Genomic DNA, 21,740 nt, shown 5'->3' on the forward strand with positions numbered 1-21,740 from the left:
AGTTCATACTGTATTTAGTCTTGCCAATTTTATTTAACTAGGCAAGTCAGTTAAACATATTTACATTGACGGCCTAACCCGGACGAAGCTGGGCCAATTATGTGATACAGCCTGGAATCAAACCAGTGTCTTTAGTGACGGCTCTAGCACTGAGATGCAATGTTTTACCGCTGCGCCACTCGGGAGCATGCTTTCCCGAGTTGTAGTGGGAGGACCACACAACATGCCATCGCTTGACAAGTTTAGTTCGATATGGTATATCAATTTTTGCGCATAAAAAAGGTTTCCGTCGCATAACAAACTTTACAGACACAAAAAGACCCCTCCACGTCTGACGAACAAATGATCTGTCGGCATTATACGATTGTACCAAAACTTGCTGGTTTTAATCCGTTTGGACTTTATTCACATAAAAAAGTGCGGATGGAAACGTGGTTACTGTATGAGTGCTGATTTAGGATCATCTCGTATCCCCTGATATCATGATCTAATCTAAATGTCAAATCGTATCAATTTAGCACTAGACTGTTAATAGGGGCCCAAAACTGGCAGTTTTCTGCCAATATAAACCCAAGCTTTAGCTAAGGAAAATGTGAAGTTTCGTATGAATGAAATATTTTGATGGCTTTAGACTTCATGTAATAACGAAGGGAGAGTAGAGCTCGTCAGCTTGTAGTCCTAAAAACCGGAAAACATACCTCTGGTTCGTTCAGCCATTCCTATGTGGAAAGAATATAGTTTTGAGGTTTGGGAGATGTTGTAAGATCAGGTTTAGGAGATCTTGTACTTTTTTGTTTCTATGAGATAATATCAGCCAGTTAACATTACTTTTATGAATTATTAAGCATTTTGTGTTCTTTGTGTGTTTATTTATTACGTAAATGCTTCAAAATTCACAAAAAAATAACGTTAGGTGATGACGCCTATCTCATTGAACAAAATGTATAAGATCTCCTAAACCTGTGTTACCACAGACCTTATTTTCGGCGTTTATCCAAAAACACTCCAAAAACAAAATTTTCCCATAGGATCAAGTTTCCTCTATAAAACACTGGCCTAGGATCAGTTTATGAAACACTTTTGGTACCGCTACACGCCCAGTTTACTGTGGCGACATCATGTGATCCATTCTTCCTAGTCCGGGGGCCTGGCAACAGTTCGCTATTTCAGCGTTGAGTAGCGTTGCCAAGTGTATACGTTTACTTTATCTACTTTTAAAACTATTTCCAAAGCCAGACATGGCGGCGCTTAGTTTTGTAATTCCCATGTCGGTAATGACTCTGTTTTGGGGGATTATTGGTGGAGTTGTGCCGTGGTTTATCCCCAAAGGACCGAACAGAGGGTAAGTAAATTAGCTAGCTAACGTGATAGAAAAACACTAACGTTATTTAGCTAATTTACATGTTGCTAACTATAAAAGGTGCTAGTAGTAAGCTCTAGTTTTAACTAGAATAAAATTTTACATTTGACAATGTTTTGAAACTTCTTTGTCCTTGTTGGATAAAGAATTAATGTAACATAGACAAATCAAGATGTCATTTAGGAACTTCCCCAGTCCATGTCTAGTGCCCATCTGCTCTGTCACTTGCAGGTGACTCAAGTTGGCATGATGAAGCCCTATCTGCATGAACTAGGTCTAGTGGAACATCTGAGAAATTAGCACTTGTAATAATAAACCATAGATATGAGTAATGTTTTTTTGTAGGGGTACAAATGTATAGCTTAATGTCTTGTTACTGCTTTGTAGTAATGTTTTGGTCCAGTGGAATAATGCCTCTTTCCCTCCTCCACAGAGTGATAGTTACCATGTTGGTGCTAACTGCTGTCTGCTGCTACCTGTTGTAAGTATAGTAGGAATGTAGCACAATATTTCACAGTATCACTGAGGGTCCTTCTTGTATTAATTTGGCTCAGTTGGTTGGAACAAGGTTCAGGCGGGCAACATCAGGGGTGTATTCATTACGGAAAACCTTTACCGTTTATGAACCAAACAAAGCAACTGTGAGGGACCTACCTGAATTTGTTGACTATAAACTCTTAATGCTTTACACCCCAGTGTTGTGTGTTTGTGTCTCGCATCATGCACAATGTTAGGCCTAGCTAAGTTGCTTTCCATGGAAGTGTGAAACTGGACTATTAGCTTATATTTGGAGATAGTTATGTGCTATGCATATGCCCCACACAGACACAGAGAGAGAACACTTTACCCTTAGGTTATTCTCCATACTCATTGATTGGGCCAACTGCAGCTCGATTTCAATGTCCCAACTTCAATACATAGTGCTTACCAGTCTGTTACAGATGTAGACACCCTCAAAGTTCATGGTCAGTTTTGACAATAGAGAAAATAAGTGTAGGCCTAGAACCTGTTGCTTGTACGGTAGTTAGTGACCCCAGAGGATTGTAGTTAGTGACCCCAGAGGATTGTAGTTAGTGACCCCAGGGGATTGTAGTTAATGACCCCAGGGGATTGTAGTTAATGACCCCAGGGGATTGTAGTTAATGACCCCAGGGGATTGTAGTTAATGACCCCAGAGGATTGTAGTTAATGACCCCAGGGGATTGTAGTTAATGACCCCAGGGGATTGTAGTTAATGACCCCAGGGGATTGTAGTTAATGACCCCAGGGGATTGTAGTTAATGACCCCAGGGGATTGTAGTTAATGACCCCAGGGGATTGTAGTTAATGACCCCAGGGGATTGTAGTTAATGACCCCAGGGGATTGTAGTTAATGACCCCAGGGGATTGTAGTTAATGACCCCAGGGGATTGTAGTTAATGACCCCAGGGGATTGTAGTTAATGACCCCAGGGGATTGTAGTTAATGACCCCAGGGGATTGTAGTTAATGACCCCAGGGGATTGTAGGTAAGGGTCCCAGGGGATTGTAGGTTAGGGTCCCAGAGTACACCTGTTGCTTGTACGTAGGTAATGATCCCATTCAATATAACCTGTTAGTCCTGAGATGCCATTTAATTTCATAGTTATTTATTTATTAACTATTTCATAGTTATTTATTTATTTCAAAGTTGTCAGGTGAGCGGATAACCATGCCGTGTTACTTTGCCATATCTCCACCAGGGGCCAGTGCAGGCCATGTGATGGGGATAGTCTCTACAGCAGCTGAGGGAAGAAAGTAGCGTGCTATGTTGTCTCCTTCAGTCTGCTGTACTGAGTGCTTAGTTGGTTTCCTCTATTATAGCTGACCCTGCTGTCATGTTCCTCCATTACTATAGGGTAGAACAAGAATGTCTAAAAGTGAAAGACATGCACAAGTATCTTTATTCTTAATTTAAATCTCCATCAGATGCCTTAGATGCTGCTATTCTTCCTGAGGAGCACAAACAAAGCCATTACACATAACAGAAGCCATGACAGAGATGTGTTGTATGTTTCCAGCTGGCTGATAGCGATCCTGGCCCAGCTCAACCCTCTGTTTGGACCAGCTCTAAAGAATGATACCATCTGGTACATGTACTACCACTGGCCCTAGTCTACCAGTCTACCAGCCCTCGACCCCTCTCCTGCTACAGGTAAACCCACTGGCTCTAGTCTACCAGCCCTCGACCCCTCTCCTGCTACAGGTAAACACACTGGCCCTAGTCTACCAGGCCTTGGCCCCTCTCCTGCTACAGGTCAACCCAGTCAGATACACCTGAGGTCCATATCATCACTCAATTTATTTTGTTCGATTTTGTTTGTCTATACTGCGATTCAGCCTTTTAGCTGCAAATGTGTAGGCCACTAGATGAAATCAATTAATGAAGAAATAAACTGTTCTCTGTCAATAGTCTGTAGTCGTGGCTTCCTCTATCTATTTTAATCTGTACAATTTTCTCTGTTTGTTCTCTGCAGGGGAGGACCTGACTCACTGCTGTACACCAATGAAGCCCTCACTCAATCACCTCCTCACGAAGGGAACTGTTTTTGTATAGCTTAAGCCTTAACCCAGCCTTTGACACCTGACCTTAGTGAGAGTGGAGAGATGCCTGCAAAAATGATTTGTACAAACGGATCCCCAAAAGGACTTTTCTAGAGAAATCCTCTTTAGTGCTTTAAGAATAAAGTATCGACCTTTGATTTGTATGTTCTGTGTGATGTGCTGTATGACATTTTGATTCTCTAACATTGATATATGATATTGTCAAGTCATGTTGCTAGTTAGCCTAGCCCGTTTATATATGCTAACTACCTTTAGCGCCTATTGACGACAGTATCTTCTGGCCAGGGGAGTTTTGTTCCTCTGAACGTTAACACGCATCGCTTGCGGTATGGTTAAATTACTACACACCTTTTATAGGGTTCCCACACTGCCATATTCCCATGTTATAGTGTTTTGTTTATGGAAAAAAGACAGGAAGATTGAATGGACTACATGCTAATTAGCTACCTGTGATTGTGTAAAGGGAAGAAACACGCCACAAATGTGTCACAGAAAAATACTGTCAGATGCAACCATGTTAAATCAGTGCAGTAAGTATATATTTTGCATTTGTGAAATTATTTTGATGTGTTTTGAAAGGAGAGGACTTTTCTAGAACCGTACCATAGTGGAGAATCGATTCATGATTAGATGGAGTATTTGGCTGTTTTGGCTGCCAGAGCCAATTCCCCTCTAAACAGTAACATTAGGCTCCTTTAGTTCATTATTGGATTCTCCGTACCCCATATGTATGTTGCATGTAACGCAGGCTTTTTTTTATTCCATATGTCCTTCATTGTGTGTGTGATGGCATTCATTATTGTCCTTAGAAATGTTAGATATTAAACGTCATCAATCCACGTATTGATTTACATGTTTTTGCTTTGTTAAACTGGTTGTTGTTGCTCACGACCGAAATGCCCTCTTTGCTGTGTAAGTAAAGAGATGCGCTACTTTTACGAACTATGGGAAAGTCAATTCAGTTACTCCTCGCGGTTTGCCGTAGACGAGTTTGTTGTCAAACATGGCGTCTTCGGATGTCCACGTCCGAATATGCGAGCAAGAAATCATCAAATATGACTTGGAAATAAAAGCTCTCGTGCAGGTATGAATATTGATTCAGTAGTTTATTGTTCTAGACCATATAATGCAACGATATTGTATGTTGTCATATACTCATTGTGGAGAATAACCTTATTTTCTGTCGCAGCTGGTTGGGCTCCTTTTTGGGGGGGATTTGGCCATTGACCCATTTTGGTACATCGGCCGGGAGTCTGAATAGATTTGGACTGATCATCTTTTTGAACCTTTGGATATATGACAAAAGCCATTTGTCTGATTGTATCTATATCTCTCATTTACTCATTGATATTAGGATGTCAATGAGTTTATAGGACCACACGTCAAGCTGACAGAGTTGAATGCCAAAGTGAAAGCAAAATTCAACAACCTTAGGCTACGGATTCAGGTAAGAGACAGTTAATCCTCCTGTCTCAAATACATGTCAATGTTCTAAAAAACAAATAGCCTTCATTCCTCATTTCCTGTCAACTGCCTGGTGGTGATTTCACCTGTCCAGATCTATCAGATATGTTGAGGGGAGACTGAGGAAGCCTCTTAAGACTATTGAGATGCAAACCTTGGATATGTCAGTTCATATTGAGCTGTATCCATCAATGTTAGTTGTAGGACACATTATAACTGAGTGTTTGACAGTGGTGTTAATATTGGCAGCAATTTTAGTTTTAGTCTTTGTCTTCAGAATACATTTTAGTTGTAAGATTTTAGTCATTTCGGTCAGTTTATTTGGATTGTCTGGATTTGCTCTACAGATGGTCATACTATCAACAAACTATAGGTTGATAAGCAACTGCTTGCTAAGGTTAGGTTTAGATTAAGGTTAAGATGTACTTTTAGGGTTCGTATATAGTCCGTAGAGCATCTACAGATGGACTATCCAAATGAATCCAACTTTAAAAGCTCAGACACACACCGGTAGGATTGTCAAACGTTTGCCTGCCGACAGTACATAGCACCTCTGAACAGTGTCAACAGTCAATATTTTCTAAAGGTTCACACAGCAAAGAGCTTGTGTAACAGTATAATTTTAAACCGTCCCCTCGCTCATACCCGGGCGCGAACCAGGGACCTTCTGCACACAACGACAACAGTCACCCTCGAAGCATCGTTACCCATCGCTCCACAAAAGCCGCGTCCCTTGCAGAGCAAGGGGAACTACTACTTCAAGGTCTCAGAGCAAGTGACGTAACCGATTGAAACGCTATTTAGCGCACACCGCTAACTAAGCTAGCCGTTTCACATCCGTTACACTTGGAAGATATTGTCCACTCAGCCTTGTTATAATACTCCATACCAGAAGGTGGCAGTAGCATTGTTTGGAAATACATATCTGTGCATATTGCTTATGGTCTAGATTCCAAACTATCTCTGCTGACACAGATGTAACAATACAAATCTTTGGTGCTGATGTTGCTATTTTGTAGAAAGCCCTTTTTGATACTAGCCAGATGGCCACTGCTAGACACAGTGCCTTCAGAAAATATTCGCACCTTGTTGTTTTACAGCCTGAATTTAGCATTCATTAAACGTAGATGTTGTGTCACTGATCTACACCATAATGTCAAAGTGGAATCATATTTTTTAGAAATGTTTACACGGTAATAAAAAATAAAATGCTGAAATGTCTTGAATCAATAGTTTCAGGAGTTAGTTTCAGGAGTAAAAATTTGCTTAAGTGATAAGTTGCATGGACTCAAGCTGTGTGCAATAATGGCGTTTAACATGATTTTTGAACAACTAACCTATCTCTGTACCCCAGACATATACAATTATCTATCTGTAAGGTTGGTTGAGCATAAAAATGAGAAGAAAAAAGTGGACATTTAATCTCCCTGGTGAAGTTCATTACATTTTGGATGGTGTCTCAACCACCTTCACTACAAAGATGCATGTGTCCTTCCAAACTCAGTTGATGGAGAGGAAAGAAACCACTCAGTGATTTCACCATGAGGCTAATGGTGACTTTAAAACAGTTGCAGAGTTTAACATAAACACGTTTAGCATCTCCAGGACTCCACTCATACCACTCACTGATGCATGCCTTTGGAACACCTACATTTCAAAAATAAATGTAATATACATCATCACAATAAATCCACAATTTATTTTTGTCAGGTTTAAAGAATCATGATATGAAGAAAATGTATTTCAGAAGAACAGAATATGAGTTGGTCTACTGTAGGCCTATGTTATCTGGCTATAAACTCCATGCTATAGGTTGTAGGCTTGTTCATTTAGCTGACAAGATATGCATAAGTCCCGTAAAATTATTTTATTTGATATGATTTTATAGTAAAAATAATATAATTGAGCTTCGATGAATAAAATATAAATTATATTTTTCCTATTCCGGAGCAAGTGCGCGTATGAAGTGGTTATGTTGAGCGTAAAAGTGATCATTAGGAACAGGTCCTATATGAATGATACAAACATTAGAATGTCTTCGAAATCAAAACATATGTGGGTTGCATGGTGAGACTATAGGCTTGTGATCATTTAAGAATGTAGCAAAAAAGCTTGCGTTCCTTGCCTCAGGCTGCACAGCTGTTCTCTCAACAAGCGATAATATTTTCACGTCAGACACTTCTCAATTTAATATTGTCTTTACTACTACAGTATGTACAATTCGTTTCGATTTAGAATGGACCATTCATTATCAAATGGGCAGAGGAAAAAATACACGTCATCTGTATGCACACGGAATAGCGAATGGAGGCCAAGCGCTTTCCCGAGGGTCTGTTTTGTAGTCTGCTTGGGTTTTATAGCGGAACATGTGCTTAATATGAGCAGTTGAGAAATAAATATAATAACACGTATTTCACTCCACGCATTAACCACTGTTTGAGGAGCATGATCTCACGGCGCGAAAGGTGATATTCCGCCCAAACGCTGTATGCCATGGGCGCTCCAACCTTGTTCCTATAGCTAACCAGTGCTTCATTCTGGAAACCAAGTTAAATCTGTTCGGGAACATCGATGGTCAAATGTTTTCGCAACGAAACATATTTCACTAAACTGTCTGCGAAATCTAGAAAGGAATAAAGGAGAGAGAGAGGAGGAAACGCATGGTGGTGAGATATTTATTATGTATAGCTAAATGTAATATGTCACTCAATTAATTCTGAAAATATAAAACATTCCCTATTACTAGGCTATTCGAAATCAAATACAAATTCACTAATTGTAGGCTCATTGTAAGCAGGCCTGCACAATCAATGGACCAACAGCATCACCTATGCCTCTATGTTTTCTCCCAGACTCATGGATAGAAATGTTGGAGAGTAGAATAAGATAACCAGTCCATCCAGTATGCATAATAATACTGTCCACACTCAAAGACGGTTACTCTAATTTGTTTAATTTTGGAGTATAGGCTAGAACAATTATGTACCAAAGATCTTACATCAGTTTTGTTTGATGTTTTTCTGTCATGAGTATTATGCAGTAGGCTATGTATTGTATAAGGGCACAGTCATAGTATTAATTCAGTTTTTTGGGCTCATAAGCCTATGCATAAACTCTAATATGCGTATGGGTGTTTTGAATGAATCATCACCTTAGAAAGCGCTGTCCTTTTCGTTATGTTAGGCTTTAAACAACGGCCACGTTGTACACTGTTTCAACCTGCTGTTGAAATTCTTTCTTCAAATGGATCATCACATTGACGTTAGTTTTAAAAGTATGATAGGCCTACTGATTTGATGACAAGTGTTTGATGAGATTTTCGATTATATTTTCATTGTCCGAGGGGTTAGCGGGACAATAGAGCCCTGACTACCAGGTCGATAGTGATCGGATGGTAGTTAGCATGTTCGGTACTACCAAAGCATATCCAGAGTGCATAAAAGGAGATTACCGTGACTCGACTGTCATGTGGCATTTTACTGCAGTCATGACATCCGGTGTGGCGGTAATATTGTCACCCCAACAGCACTAGCAAGAACAAGCGAGTTTTTTTGTTGAGAAATACAGGGTAGAACTCAGCACAGGCAATTAAGGTCCTAGAGAAAACCTGGTTCAGTCTGCTTTCCAACAGATACTTGTAGACAAATCCACCTTTCAGCAGGACAATAACCTAAAAGGCAAAGCCAAATATTAGTGCTGACCAATTAACCCAAATACATACACTTAGGTTGGAGTCATTCAAACTCGTTTTTCAACCACTCCACAAATGTCTGTAAACAAACTATAGTTTTGGCAAGTTGGTTAGGACATCTACTTTTTGCATGACACAAGTAATTTTTCCAACAATTGTTTACAGACAGATTATTTCACTTATAATTCAGTGTATCACAATTCCAGTGGTCAGAAGTTTACATACGCTAAGAACTGTTTGGCCATAATGACCATTGTTATATTTGGAGGAAAAGGGGAGGCATGCAAGCTGAAGAACACCATCCCAACCGTGAAGCACGCGGGTGGCAGGATCATGTTGTGGGGGTGCTTTGCTGCAGGAGGGACTGGTGCACTTCACAAAATCAATGGCATCATGAGGAAGGAAAATGATGTGGACATATTGAAGGAACATCTCAAGACATCAGTCAGGAAGTTAAAGCTTGGTCGCAAATGGGTCTTCCAAATGGACAATGACCCCAAGTATACTTCCAAAGTGTTGTCCTTAAGCCATTTTGACACAAAAGTTGAGGTATCGGAGTGGCCATCACAAAGCCCTGACCTCAACCCTATAGAAATGTTTGGACAGAACTGAAAAAGTGTGTGTGAGCAAGGAGGCGTACAAACCAGTTACACTAGCTCTGTCAGGAGGAATGGCCCAAAATTCACCCAACTTATTGTGGGAAGCTTGTGGAAGGCTACATTAAAAGTTTGACTCAAGTTGAACAATTTAAAGGCAATGCTACCAACTACTAATTGAGTGTATGTAAACTTCTGACCCACTGGGAGTGTGATGAAAGCAATAAAAGCTGAAATAAATCATTCTCTCTACTATTATTCTGACATTTCACATTCTTAAAATAAAGTGGTGATCCTAACTGACCTTAAAACAGATCATTTTTACAAGGATTAAAGGTCAGGAATTGTGAAAAACGGAGTTTAAATGTATTTGGCTACGGTGTATGTAAATGTCCGACTTCAACTGTACGTGTGTTCATTGAAAAGGGGATATGAGCTTTACAAATATGAAGTATTAATGTGCTTCTAATATTCAACAAATAGCATTAGTTTTTCGCATAGGAATATAGCAATCGCGTTTGCGGTCTGCGGCGCGAGAGCGGCAACACAGATTAATGAGTAACAGCGCACATGAGAAAATAGAGCTTCTGATGTGATCAAAGCAAAAATAGCCTTTAAAGTAAAACATTTTTATACTTGAGGTTAGTTTCAAGTCCATTGTCCTGGCTTCGCATCCGTTCAGGAGATTGACGAGTGACTGAAGAGACCGCCTGGGAACTGTGTAGGAGCCGGGCAGATCAGCTCAACTCAATCAGACCGCGCAACTAAAAGATGTCAATGAGAGGATTGCATGAAATATTCTGCATGCATGTGTAGGAGTGGACAAAATGGATGAAAATGAGCTTCATGTTAAATTAAATGTTGATTAATCTCACATGGAATTCTCGTCCCGTCACATTTTCGTCGACTAAGTCATTTGTAATAGTTGTGTTTTTTCCCCCAGGGCGTCTCGTAATCGTCATAGTTTGTCAGGAAAAATGGGTACTTGACGAGTATTTTTCGTCATAGTTTTTGTTGACGAAATTATCACTGTTTGACAGGACCTAGATCAGATGGGGAGGGAGCAGGACAAAGAGTCAGACAAGTTGGCGCTACTCAGTGAGGTGGACAGACACCGCAAGCAGATGGTCAGGTAAGAGTGCATGATAGGAGTGTTGCTGGATTACTGCTGTTTCTTCAGTACTGGATCCAATCTGTAGTAGTTAGTGGGATGCATGTCTCCATTAGAATGGTTTTCTGGTGTTTTCCATAGAGTGCTAGTGCATAAACTATAAGCAAGCATCCTAATGAAACTGTATGATTCTTATCCCTGCAGTAACCAGACAGCATGGAGGAAGGCCAACCTGGCCAGTAAACTGTCACTAGACAACCTGGAGAAGGAATCTCTTCTCTATGGAGGAGATAGTGAATTTAGACATAGGTAAACAGATATTGGCTGTTTCTAGATACTCTTCTGTAGTGTTTCATTGTCGTTCCCTTATTTCACTGTGTGTTTATACTTTCTGTCTTATTGTTGTCTGTTACTCTGAAGATTTAGAGTATCTTTATTTTTTCCTTCAATCAGAAAGGTGACCAAAGAGGGGCTGGCCCAGTCGTCCAGTGACATCACTGAGAGCCTGATGAGCATCAGCCGGATGATGTCACAGCAGGTGACGCAGAGCGAGGAAACCATGACCACGCTGGGTGAGTGGCGCCCCCTAGAGTACAGAGTGTAAATCATGTCGTAGTCTGTGTTTCTGAGAGGACATTAGTGTTTATAATTTCGGCCCCTGACCCCGACCCCATCCCCTAGCTCCCTTTTCTTTCAGTGTTTACACATCTGGAAGAACTAGATGAGTGAGAAGCAGTGATGTAGTGGTAAAAAGTGGGTAAACGCTGATCGCCCTTCACAGTGAATAAAGTAATGCTCCCTAAATTTACAATGCACTTTTTTTGCAATAGGTGGGTAAACGTTTGAGCAACATAAAAAAGGTGCATAAATGCTGTTTGTGTGTGTTTACCTTCCACCACACCACTGGTGAGAACAATATGGAGATGGTTCCACCATTTCAAATCAAATCAAAGTCTATTTGTCACTTGCGCCGAATACAACAGGTATTCTTACAGTGAAATGCTTACTTACAGGCTCTAACCAGGCTCTAACCAATAGTGCAAAACAGATGTTAGGTGAACAATAGGTAAGTAAAGAAATAAAACAACAGTAAAAAGACAGGCTATATACAGTAGCGAGGCTACATACAGACACCGGTTAGTCAGGCTGATTGAGGTAGTATGTACATGTAGATATGGTTAAAGTGACTATGCATATATGATAAACAGAGTAGCAGCAGCGTAAAAATAGGGTTTGGTGGGGTGGAAGGGCAAACAATGAAAATATCCGGGTTGCCATTTGATTACCTGTGAATGAGTCTTATGGCTTGGGGGTAAAAACTGTTGAGAAGCCTTTTTGTCCTAGACTTGGCACTCCGGTACTGCTTGCCATGCGGTAGTAGAGCGAACAGTCTATGACTGGGGTGGCTGGGTCTTTGACAATTTTTAGGGCCTTACTCTGACACCGCCTGGTGTAGAGGTCCTGGATGGCAGGCAGCTTAGCCCCAGTGATGTACTGGGCCGTACGCACTACCCCCTTGCGGTCAGAGGCCGAGCAATTGCCGTACCAGGCAATGATGCAACCAGGCAGTGATGCTCTCGATGTTGCAGCTGTAGAACCTTTTGAGGATCTCAGGACCCATGCCAAATCTTTTTAGTTTCCTGAGGGGAATAAACTTTGTCGTGCCCTCTTCACGACTATCTTGGTGTGTTTGGACCGTTCTAGTTTGTTGTTGATGTGGACACTGAGGAACTTGAAGCTCTCAACCTGCTCCACTACAGCCCCGGCGATGAGAATGGGGGCGTGCTCGGTCCTCCTTTTCCTGTAGTCCACAATCATCTCCTTAGTCTTGGTTACGTTGAGGGATATTTTGTTATTTTCGCACCACACGGCCAGGTCTCCAGGCCTATAGGCTATCTCGTCGTTGTCTGTGATCAGGCCTACCACTGTTGTGTCGTCTGCAAACTTAATGATGGTGTTGGAGTCGTGCCTGGCCATGCAGTCGTGGGTGAACAGGAAGTACAGGAGGGGACTGAGCATGCACCCCTGTGGAGCTCCAGTGTTGAGGATCTGCGTGGCAGATGTGTTGCTACCTACCCTCACCACCTGGGGGCGGCCCGTCCAGATGTCCAGGATCCATTTGCAGAGGGAGGTGTTTAGTCCCAGGATCCTTAGCTTAGTGATGAGCTTTGAGGGTACTATGGTGTTGAACACTGAGCTGTAGTCAATGAATAGCATTCTCACATAAGTGTTCCTTTTGTCCATGTGGGGAAGGGCAGTGTGGAGTGCAATAGAGGTTGCATCATCTGTGGATCTGTTTGGGCGGTATGCAAATTGGAGTGGGTCTAGGGTTTCTGGGATAATGGTGTTGATGTGAGCCATTACCAACCTTTCAAAGCACTTCCTGGCTACGGACGTGAGTGCTACGGGTCTGTAGTCATTTAGGCAGGTGTACTTTGTGTTCTTGGGCACAGGGACTATGGTGGTCTGCTGTGAAACATGTTGGTATTACAGACTCAATCAGGAACATGTTGAAAATGTCAGTGAAGACACCTGCCAGTTGGTCAGCACATGCTCGGAGCGCACGCCCTGGTAATGCGTCTGGCCCCGCAGCCTTGTGTATGTTGACCTGTTTAAAGGTCTTACTCATGTCGGCTACGGAAAGCGTGATCACACAGTCGCCCGGAACAGCGGATGCTCTCATGCATGCCTCAGTATTGCTTGCCTCGAAGTGAGCGTAGAAGTGATTTAGCTCGTCTGGTAGGCTCGTGTCACTGGGCAGCTCGCAGCTGTGCTTCCCTTTGTAGTCTGTAATAGTTTGCAAGCCCTGCCACATCCGACGAGCGTCGTAGCCAGTGTAGTATGATTGAATCTTAGCCCTGTATTGACGCTTTGCCTGTTTGATGGTTCGTTGCAGGGCATAGCGGGATTTCTTGTAAGCTTCCGGGTTAGAGTCCTGCACCTTGAAAGCAGCAGCTCTACCCTTTAGCTCAGTGCGACTGTTGCCTGTAATCCATGTCTTCTGGTTGGGGTATGTACGTACAGTCACTGTGGGAACGACAACCTCGATGCACTTATTGATAAAGCACTGATGTGGTGTACTCCTCAATGTCATCGGAAGAATCCCGGAACATGTTCCAGTCTGTGATAGCAAAACAGGCTTGTAGTTTAGCATCTGCTTCACCTGACCACTTTTTTATGTCCCGAGTCACTGGTGCTTCCTGCTTTAATTTTTGCTTGTAAGCAGGAATCAGGAGGATAGAGTTGTGGTCGGATTTACCAAATGGAGGGCGAGGAAGAACTTTGTATGCGTCTCTGTGTGTGGATTACAGGTGATCTAGAATGTTTTTCCCTCTGGTTGCACATTTAACATGTTGATAGAAATTTGGTAGAACTGATTTAAGTTTCCCTGCATTAAAGTCTCCGGCCACTAAGAGCGCCGCCTCTGGGTGAGTGGTTTCCTGTTTGCTGATTTCCTTATACAGCTGACTGAGTACGGTCTTAGTGCCAGCATCTGTCTGTGGTGGTAAATAAACACGAAAAGTATAGCTGAGAACTCTCTAGGCAAGTAGTGTGGCCTGCAATATATCACAATATACTCTACTTCAGGCGAGCAAAATCTAGAGACTTTCTTAGATTTCGTGCACCAGTTGTTGTTTACAAATATGCACAGACTGCCCCCCTCGTCTTACTGGAGTGTGCTGTTCTCTCCTGCCAGTGCAGCGTATACCCCGCTAGCTGAATATCCATGTCGTCATTCAGACACGATTCCGTGAAACATATGATATCACCGTTTTTGATGTCCTGTTGGTCGGATATTCGTGATCGTACCTCATCTAATTTATTGTCCAATGATTGCACGTTGGCGAGTAGTATTGACGGTAACGGCAGCTTTCCCTGTCGTCTTCTCCGGGGCCTGACCAGGCATTCAGCTCTTCGTCCTCTGTACCTGCGTCGTACCTTGCAAATAACAGGGATGTCAGTCCTGTGGTGTGTTTGGAGAATGTCCTGTGCGTCATCTTTGTTGTAGAAAAATCTTTGTCTAATCCGAGGTGAGTGATCGCTGTCCTGATATCCAGAAGCTCTTTGTCTAATCCGAGGTGAGTGATCGCTGTCCTGATATCCAGAAGCTCTTTGTCTAATCTGAGGTGAGTGATCGCTGTCCTGATATCTAGAAGCTCTTTATCTAATCCGAGGTGAGTGATCTCTGTCCTGATATCCAGAAGCTCTTTGTCTAATCCGAGGTGAGTGATCACTGTCCTGATATCTAGAAGCTCTTTGTCTAATCCGAGGTGAGTGATCGCTGTCCTGATATCCAGAAGCTCTTTGTCTTATCCGAGGTGAGTGATCGCTGTCCTGATATCTAGAAGCTCTTTGTCTTATCCGAGGTGAGTGATCGCTGTCCTGATATCCAGAAGCTCTTTTCTGCCGTAAGATACGGTTGCAGAAACATTATGTACAAAATAAATTACAAATTACGCGAAAAAAAGATACATAATAGCACAATTGGTTGGGCGCCTGTAAAATTGCTGCCATTTTACAGTTGAGTTTCATATGTATATACTGTATTCTACTGTATTCTAGTCAATGCCACGCCGACATTGCTCGTTCTTAAATTTATATATTGCTTAATTCCATTATTTTACTTTTACATTTGCATGTATTGTTGTGAATTGTTAGATATTACTGCACTGTTGGAGATAGAAACACAAGAATTTCGCTACACTCGCAATAACATCTGCTGAACATGTGTATGTGACCAATAAAATTTGATTTGATTTTGCTTTGAATAGCCCTAAAATTGGAGGACACAAGGACTGTTTCTCAGTTGCTTTTTTCAAATACAAACATAAGCAACTGACACATTTCAACAGTCGGCTATTTGATATGTCCAGACACAAAGTCTTTGCCAAAGCCTAGTGTGGACTCTCTCCTCCGTAGCAACCTCGTCTCAGGCGGTCCTGGAGACCAACGATGAGTTTAAGGCCATGACCGGAACCATCCAGCTGGGGAGAAAGCTCATCACTAAGTACAACCGCAGGGAGCTCACTGACAAACTGCTCATCTTCCTCGCTCTCGCACTGTTCCTCGCCACAGTCTTCTACATCCTCAAGAAGAGATTCTTCTTCTTCCTCTAGACCAGACACAACTAACTTCAACTAAGTCACTTTTAGAGCAACTTTGATTAGAGTAACTAAGATCATATAAGCTCATTTACAACAAGTGAGTTGTGTGACATGAGTATTGACAGATGAATATACTGCTTATTTATCATTCCCACCTGCCACAGGTGGACACATGTAATTCCATATTAACATGTAAAGTCTTGTGTGCACACACAGTAGTAATGGCTACCGGGACAAGCCTATTTTAAACACAGACGCATAGTCTGTCATGGAAGGAAATATCAGACTGCCGTTAGCTGTTTGCAATACTTATAGGAAAGTTTGTTGGTTAATGTAACCACTCGTTATGATTATTATCATGTTAATGTATTATTCCATTGCAGGAAGTTAAAGCTGTTGTCTAATTATTTATATCCTGCTCTGAAAGAGAAATAAATGGATATTACCAGTAGCCTTATTTAATAATGGAGATTCCATTTCTTCCGGACCATTATTTAAAGTATAGGGGTTCATGTCAATGTGTAACACATTCTCTGTAACGAAATCAGTTTTCAAAAAGATTATCACAATAAAATGTTAACATTGTGAAATTGTGTAAAAACATTTTTCCCCAAAGCACCAGTGTGGACATGTGGGATGTACATACCACCCACACAAGTTTCAGTGACTCTGGTCTAGCATCTGGTTGTCCGTATTTCCTTATGGAGCTAGCTAACTTGGCTCAGCAGTGGTGAGGCCTAGTCCCAGTAGCTGGCAGCAGGGGGAACAGTACAGTCTGTGCAGCCCAGGCACCAGGGCAGAACCAATCTGAAAAGCTGTGGCAGTAATCACATTGTCAGCGATAAGGAACCATGCGTCTCTGCCTTTCTTCAGATAGGAACCGGAAAAGCAGATTATTCTGACCCGTTTCACTCTCCTGGTCCCTGCGCCCTTTCTTTCCACCAGGGGTGGAGGATGAGAGGAGGTTATTTTAAGATTTGCGTGGACCTGTTATCTGACGTTGCCTTTTCAACACCTTGGAGGGGGAGAAGGGATGTGGGGAGAGGGGGGCTGGTAGCTGCATGACCTCTCTACCCTCTACATGAAGATGGCCTCACATGTCATTTGGGAAATAAAAATCTGTTTTTGTGTTGACGTTTCTATTCAGTGTACCAATAAAGGCCTCTGACTTTGTCTATCTGAGTTGTCTCAGTTGTGTGTGTTGTTATGGATCATATCTGGCTCTGAATCAGTGAGGACAGACAGTACAGGTAGCCTAGTGGTTAGAGGATTGGGCCAGTAACCCGAAAAGTTGCTGGTTTGAATACCCGAGCTGACAAGATGAAAAATCTGTTGATGTGCCCTTGAGCAAGGCACTGAACCATAATTTTCTGCGGGGACACCGTACTACTATGGCTGGCCCTGTAAAACAACACATTTCACTTCACCTATATGTGACAATACAACTTTTTTTAGTGTTCTTAGAGTGAGACACGTTAGCGAATATGTGTGGGGAGAGTCGATAGACCTACGAGAAGGCTAAGCGGTTCTTACTCGTTTTAAAGTGGCAGCCATTTGTGCTCTTCCAATTCCTCATCCCGTCCCTTTAGCTGCACACTTATAGCAGCTCTATGTCAAGCAAATGGAGCTATTCTTACAGAGCACCGTGATAGTGTCAATCAAGAGGAGAGGTGTGCATGATCTTGAGATGTGAATTGTTCCTGTTTAGTGGCAGGCCCTAAACTGTGTTCTACACTAAGTACCACAGAGTGAGGGGAAGTGAGCTCCCCCACACAATATTGCCTAAAGGGATTTTTAATGTGCTACAGTGCCTTCAGAAAGTATTCACACTCCTTGACTTTTTCCCACATGTTGTTGTGTTACAACCTGAATTTAAAATGGATTCAATTGAGATGTTGTGTCACTGGCCAACACACACAATAGTCCATAATGTCAAAGTGCAATTTGTTTTTTTAGAAATGTTTACTAATTCATTAAAAATGAAAAGCTGAAATGTCTGTATTCTTACCCTTTGTTATGTCAAGCCTAAATAAGTTCAGGAGTCAAAATGTGCTTAAGTCACATAAGTTGCATGGACTCTTTTTGAATGACTATTTCATCTCTATCTGTAAGGTCCCACAGTCGAGCAGTGCATTTTCCAGTGCATCACAAAGAAGGTCACCTACAGTATTGGTAGATCGTTTTTTTTTAAAGCAGACATTGAATATCCCTTTCCCTAATTCAGTTGCCGGAGAGGAAGGAAACCGCTCAGGGATTTCACCATGAGGCCAAAAAAGGTGACGTTCAAACAGTTGCAGAGTTTAATGTCTGTGGTAGGAGAAAACTGATGACAGATCAACAACATTGTAGTTACTCCACAATAGTATTGACAGAGTGAAAAGAAGGAAGCCTGTACAGAATAAAAATATTCCAAAACAAGTATTCTATTTGCAACAAGGCACTAAAGTAATACTGCGAATAATGTGGCAAAGAAATGAATACAAAATGTAATGTTTGCACCAAATCCAATACAACACATTACTGAGTACCACTCCATATGTTCAAGCATAGTGGTGGCTGCATCATGTTATGGGTATGCTTGTAATTGTTAGAGACTGGGGATGGAATGGAATGGAGCTAAGCACAGGCAAAATCCTAGATGAAAACCATGTTCAGTCTGCTTTCCACCAGACACTGGGAGATGAATTCCCCTTTCAGCAGGTCAATAACCTAAAAGACAAGGCCAAATATACACTGGAGTTGCTTACCAATTTGACATTGAATGTTCCTCAGTGGCCTAGTTACAATTTGGACTTAAATCATCTTGAAAATCTATGACAAGAAAAATAGCTGTCTAGCAATAATCAACAACCAACTTCATAGAGCTTGAACAATAAAACAAATTATAATTGGCAAATATTGCACAATCCAGGTTTGCTAAGCTCTTAGAGATCCTCCCAGAAAGACTCATAGCTGTAATCACTGCCAAAGGTGATTCTATCATGTATTGATGGGTGTGAATACTTATGTAAATGAAGTTATTTCTGTACTTCATTTTCATTTGCTAACATTTCTAATAACATGTTTATACTTTATCATTATGGGAAGTTGTGTGTAAATGGGAGAGAAAAAACATATTTAATCCATTTTGAATTCAGGCTGTAACACAACAAAATGTGGAATGAGTCAAGGGGTATGAATACTTTCTGAAGGCACTGTATCCAATTCATCAGAACCATTATTATCTGATTTGTAAGACGCTCGGGATAAGAAAGAGTGTCTACTAAATTACTCAAATGTAATTATCATGTATGTAGGCATATTATATTAGTGAAACGCGTCAACAATTATTCTGGCTACTACTTGATAATTAACAGCCCTGTCCACTCTACAGCCATATTAAACAAGGCTGTTTTTATTTTAGGCCTATATGCACAGTGATGGCTTTTTATGGTATTCAGTGCAATTTCAAATGACATGTGTGTATTTCTGGGGTCATGTGGGCGATTTCAGAATCTGACTGTCGATCAGCAGTAACGGTCTGATTTAAAGATGGGGATGATGATCGCATTTCCACGAACCCTGAACTGTTTCTAATGAAGACCCGTCAGAGGGACTTTAACGCAACCCTTCTGAACCGAAACAGACCTCTCTGTAAATATTTGAATTATGTCAGTGATGGTATCTCACGACCTCACCCTTTTTTTAAAAGTGTTCCATTTTTATAAGCTAATGGGGACTGGCATGCACCTGTAGAAGAAGTATGTCTAACTGGATTTCCCGTTGTAGCCCGGACCTATAGACTTATGCTAAGTCATCGCCCCCTGAAAAATCTGAATAAAAAATCTAATCAAATAAATGTTTTGGGAAGAAAATGTCCCCTTGCATTTACCAGTATTATGGAACCGATACAGAAGGCTGTAGCGCAGGCAAAATACATGTTTTTCAGCATATCTGCTTTGGCAAAAAAAGATAGTTGTATAATTAAGGTCAGTGTCTTGCAGGATTTGTATAGTTGTAAATGTAAGAGTTGTTGCCCTGCGCCTTTTCTCTGTGATTGTCATTTCTAATGGAATCCAGAAACAACATTTACATCAAAAGGTGCAAAGTTATGGGAAAAGACACAAAACATTTACACCAAATTAAATGTTTTTCTTGATCAAACAACATTGAAAACAACCATTTTTATGTGCAGTATGATTTTACCATCCTTACAAACCACTTCGTGTAAATAAATGTACATTACTGTATTGTACATAGGCTGGTCATCTAGGTTTGTACCCGTAGACTTTCCATCACCATGAAGAAAAACAATGACCACTACAGTAATTGAGTACACTGAGACATCAAGTGGTTTGTGATGATGTGATTTGATGATGTTGGTAGAGCATGGCGCTTGCAATGCTAGGGTTGTGGGTTCGATTCCCACGGGGACCAGTACGAAAAAGTAGGAAAATGAATGCACTCACTACTACTGTAAGTTGCTCTGCATAAGAGTGTCTACTAAAATGGAAAAGGAATCAACATTACTATTTCAGTTTTCATAGAAATAAGTTGCATTTGCAAAGTAAGAAACTGGAAAACATATATCAAGCAAGTACTTTTATATTCCACAAATATTATCAGATGAACTGTTTTTGTACAGATCATTATCAGACTCAAATGACATATGCTGGAAAACACTCAGACACTCGTTTAAATGTTGTTACTAAAGTAGTGCTGTGGGCCTTCACTAGTCCTGTATTAGCAGACCGATCTAGAGACAGCGCGACATTTTTTTTCTTATTTTCTCCCCGTCAGTAAAAAAAATCGCAGCACACCCAACCCCAAACTACTTCCGGTGACTATGGACTTAGGCTATATACAAATACCGTCTACGGCCCTATACCACATATTTGTCTTATTTAGTCAAAATTGCGTGACATGCTCCAAGCATGTTTTATGGAGAGACCGGCTGGTCGTTGTAAAAATGTGTTTTTACTTTTACAACCTTAAGTTTCCGGTTATAGCAGATTGAAGGTCTCTAATAGCCACTTGAAGGGTTTAACCTGACGTTAAACATACATGAACCGCTGCACGGAAAGCGGGTGAGATTGTTTGACATGGATTACTTGTAATGTGTGCTGGCTATAGACAAAGGCAATTACTATGGGCTACAGTGATGGACGATTTTCCTAATATTAAACACACTGACATACTGTATCTTTATATGCTAGGATAAGCCTGCTCAAAATGTATAACAGTGAGTAGTGAAATTTAAGAACAAATACTGGAGAATTTGTTTTCCAGTGTTTCTGCACTGTTGTAGCTAGAAACACAAGCATTTCGCTACACTCTCAATAACATATACTAAACATGTGTACGTGACAAATACAATTTGATTTTAATTTAATAATTATTTAAATGCATAGATTGCGGGATCTTGAACATATTATTTCCTATTTGATTTGACAACTGTTGTATGCTATTATTATATATGAATAATAATAATAATACAATTAGGCTAATCCATGATTAATTAAGAATAATAGTAATATAAGTTTAATATATATATATATATATATATATATATATATATATATATATATATATAAAATATGACTGTAGTAGAAATGTAATAGAATTCGTAGTGATAGGCTATAGTTTTATGAAAGCACTAAGGCCTAAATTTATAATTAGTCGATAGGCTACATTTGATATTTAGAAATAATTTATAAGCAATTGAAGATGATATAAATAAATCAGGTGATATCGAATTGTATCCCATTCTAGTTGTTTGTTCATATTAATTCATACTTTTTTTCCCACTCAGAATATGTCCTGTTGTCTGCCCACGTGAAGTAGCCTATCAA

General features: G+C 40.8%; 2 protein-coding genes across 4 annotated transcripts; both read left to right on the plus strand.

Annotated features, from left to right (window-relative positions):
• The first annotated feature begins 1,078 nt into the window (after positions 1 to 1,078).
• LOC118381534 (V-type proton ATPase subunit e 1-like) lies at positions 1,079 to 4,781 on the plus strand. 2 transcript variants are annotated; one of them, XR_004825113.2, is made up of 4 exons: positions 1,079 to 1,342; positions 1,794 to 1,841; positions 3,399 to 3,583; positions 3,855 to 4,781. XR_004825113.2 is itself a non-coding variant. In XM_035768472.2 (4 exons), the coding sequence occupies exons 1-3, from the start codon at positions 1,239 to 1,241 to the stop codon at positions 3,490 to 3,492; spliced, it is 246 nt and encodes an 81-aa protein (XP_035624365.1). In that variant the 5' UTR covers positions 1,083 to 1,238; the 3' UTR covers positions 3,493 to 3,532; positions 3,855 to 4,781. The 2 variants fall into 2 exon arrangements, 1 of the variants encoding a protein (XP_035624365.1); XM_035768472.2 differs by having other exon boundaries at positions 1,083 to 1,342; positions 3,399 to 3,532.
• Positions 4,782 to 4,925: 144 nt separating this feature from the next.
• On the plus strand, positions 4,926 to 17,084 carry LOC127928156 (vesicle transport protein SEC20-like). Of its 2 annotated transcripts, XM_052515252.1 has the most exons (6): positions 4,926 to 5,026; positions 5,297 to 5,389; positions 10,734 to 10,825; positions 11,009 to 11,113; positions 11,258 to 11,376; positions 15,725 to 17,084. In XM_052515252.1, the coding sequence occupies exons 1-6, from the start codon at positions 4,946 to 4,948 to the stop codon at positions 15,919 to 15,921; spliced, it is 687 nt and encodes a 228-aa protein (XP_052371212.1). In that variant the 5' UTR covers positions 4,926 to 4,945; the 3' UTR covers positions 15,922 to 17,084. The 2 variants fall into 2 exon arrangements, with proteins under 2 accessions (XP_052371212.1, XP_052371213.1); XM_052515253.1 differs by lacking the exon at positions 5,297 to 5,389.
• The last annotated feature ends 4,656 nt before the right edge of the window (positions 17,085 to 21,740 follow it).

The sequence above is a fragment of the Oncorhynchus keta genome, chromosome 4 (genome assembly GCF_023373465.1).
Source record: "Oncorhynchus keta strain PuntledgeMale-10-30-2019 chromosome 4, Oket_V2, whole genome shotgun sequence".
Lineage (NCBI taxonomy): Eukaryota > Metazoa > Chordata > Actinopteri > Salmoniformes > Salmonidae > Oncorhynchus > Oncorhynchus keta.

Excerpts from the sequence above, each read along its gene's own strand:
- LOC118381534 (XM_035768472.2), top strand. The coding sequence starts at position 1,239 with ATGGCGGCGCTTAGTTTTGTAATTCCCATGTCGGTAATGACTCTGTTT. Across the intron at positions 1,343-1,793 it reads CCCAAAGGACCGAACAGAGG|AGTGATAGTTACCATGTTGG; the intron begins GTAAGTAAATTA and ends CCTCCTCCACAG. Across the intron at positions 1,842-3,398 it reads GCTGTCTGCTGCTACCTGTT|CTGGCTGATAGCGATCCTGG; the intron begins GTAAGTATAGTA and ends GTATGTTTCCAG.
- LOC127928156 (XM_052515252.1), top strand. The coding sequence starts at position 4,946 with ATGGCGTCTTCGGATGTCCACGTCCGAATATGCGAGCAAGAAATCATC. Across the intron at positions 5,390-10,733 it reads ACCTTAGGCTACGGATTCAG|GACCTAGATCAGATGGGGAG; the intron begins GTAAGAGACAGT and ends ACTGTTTGACAG. Across the intron at positions 11,114-11,257 it reads GATAGTGAATTTAGACATAG|AAAGGTGACCAAAGAGGGGC; the intron begins GTAAACAGATAT and ends TCCTTCAATCAG.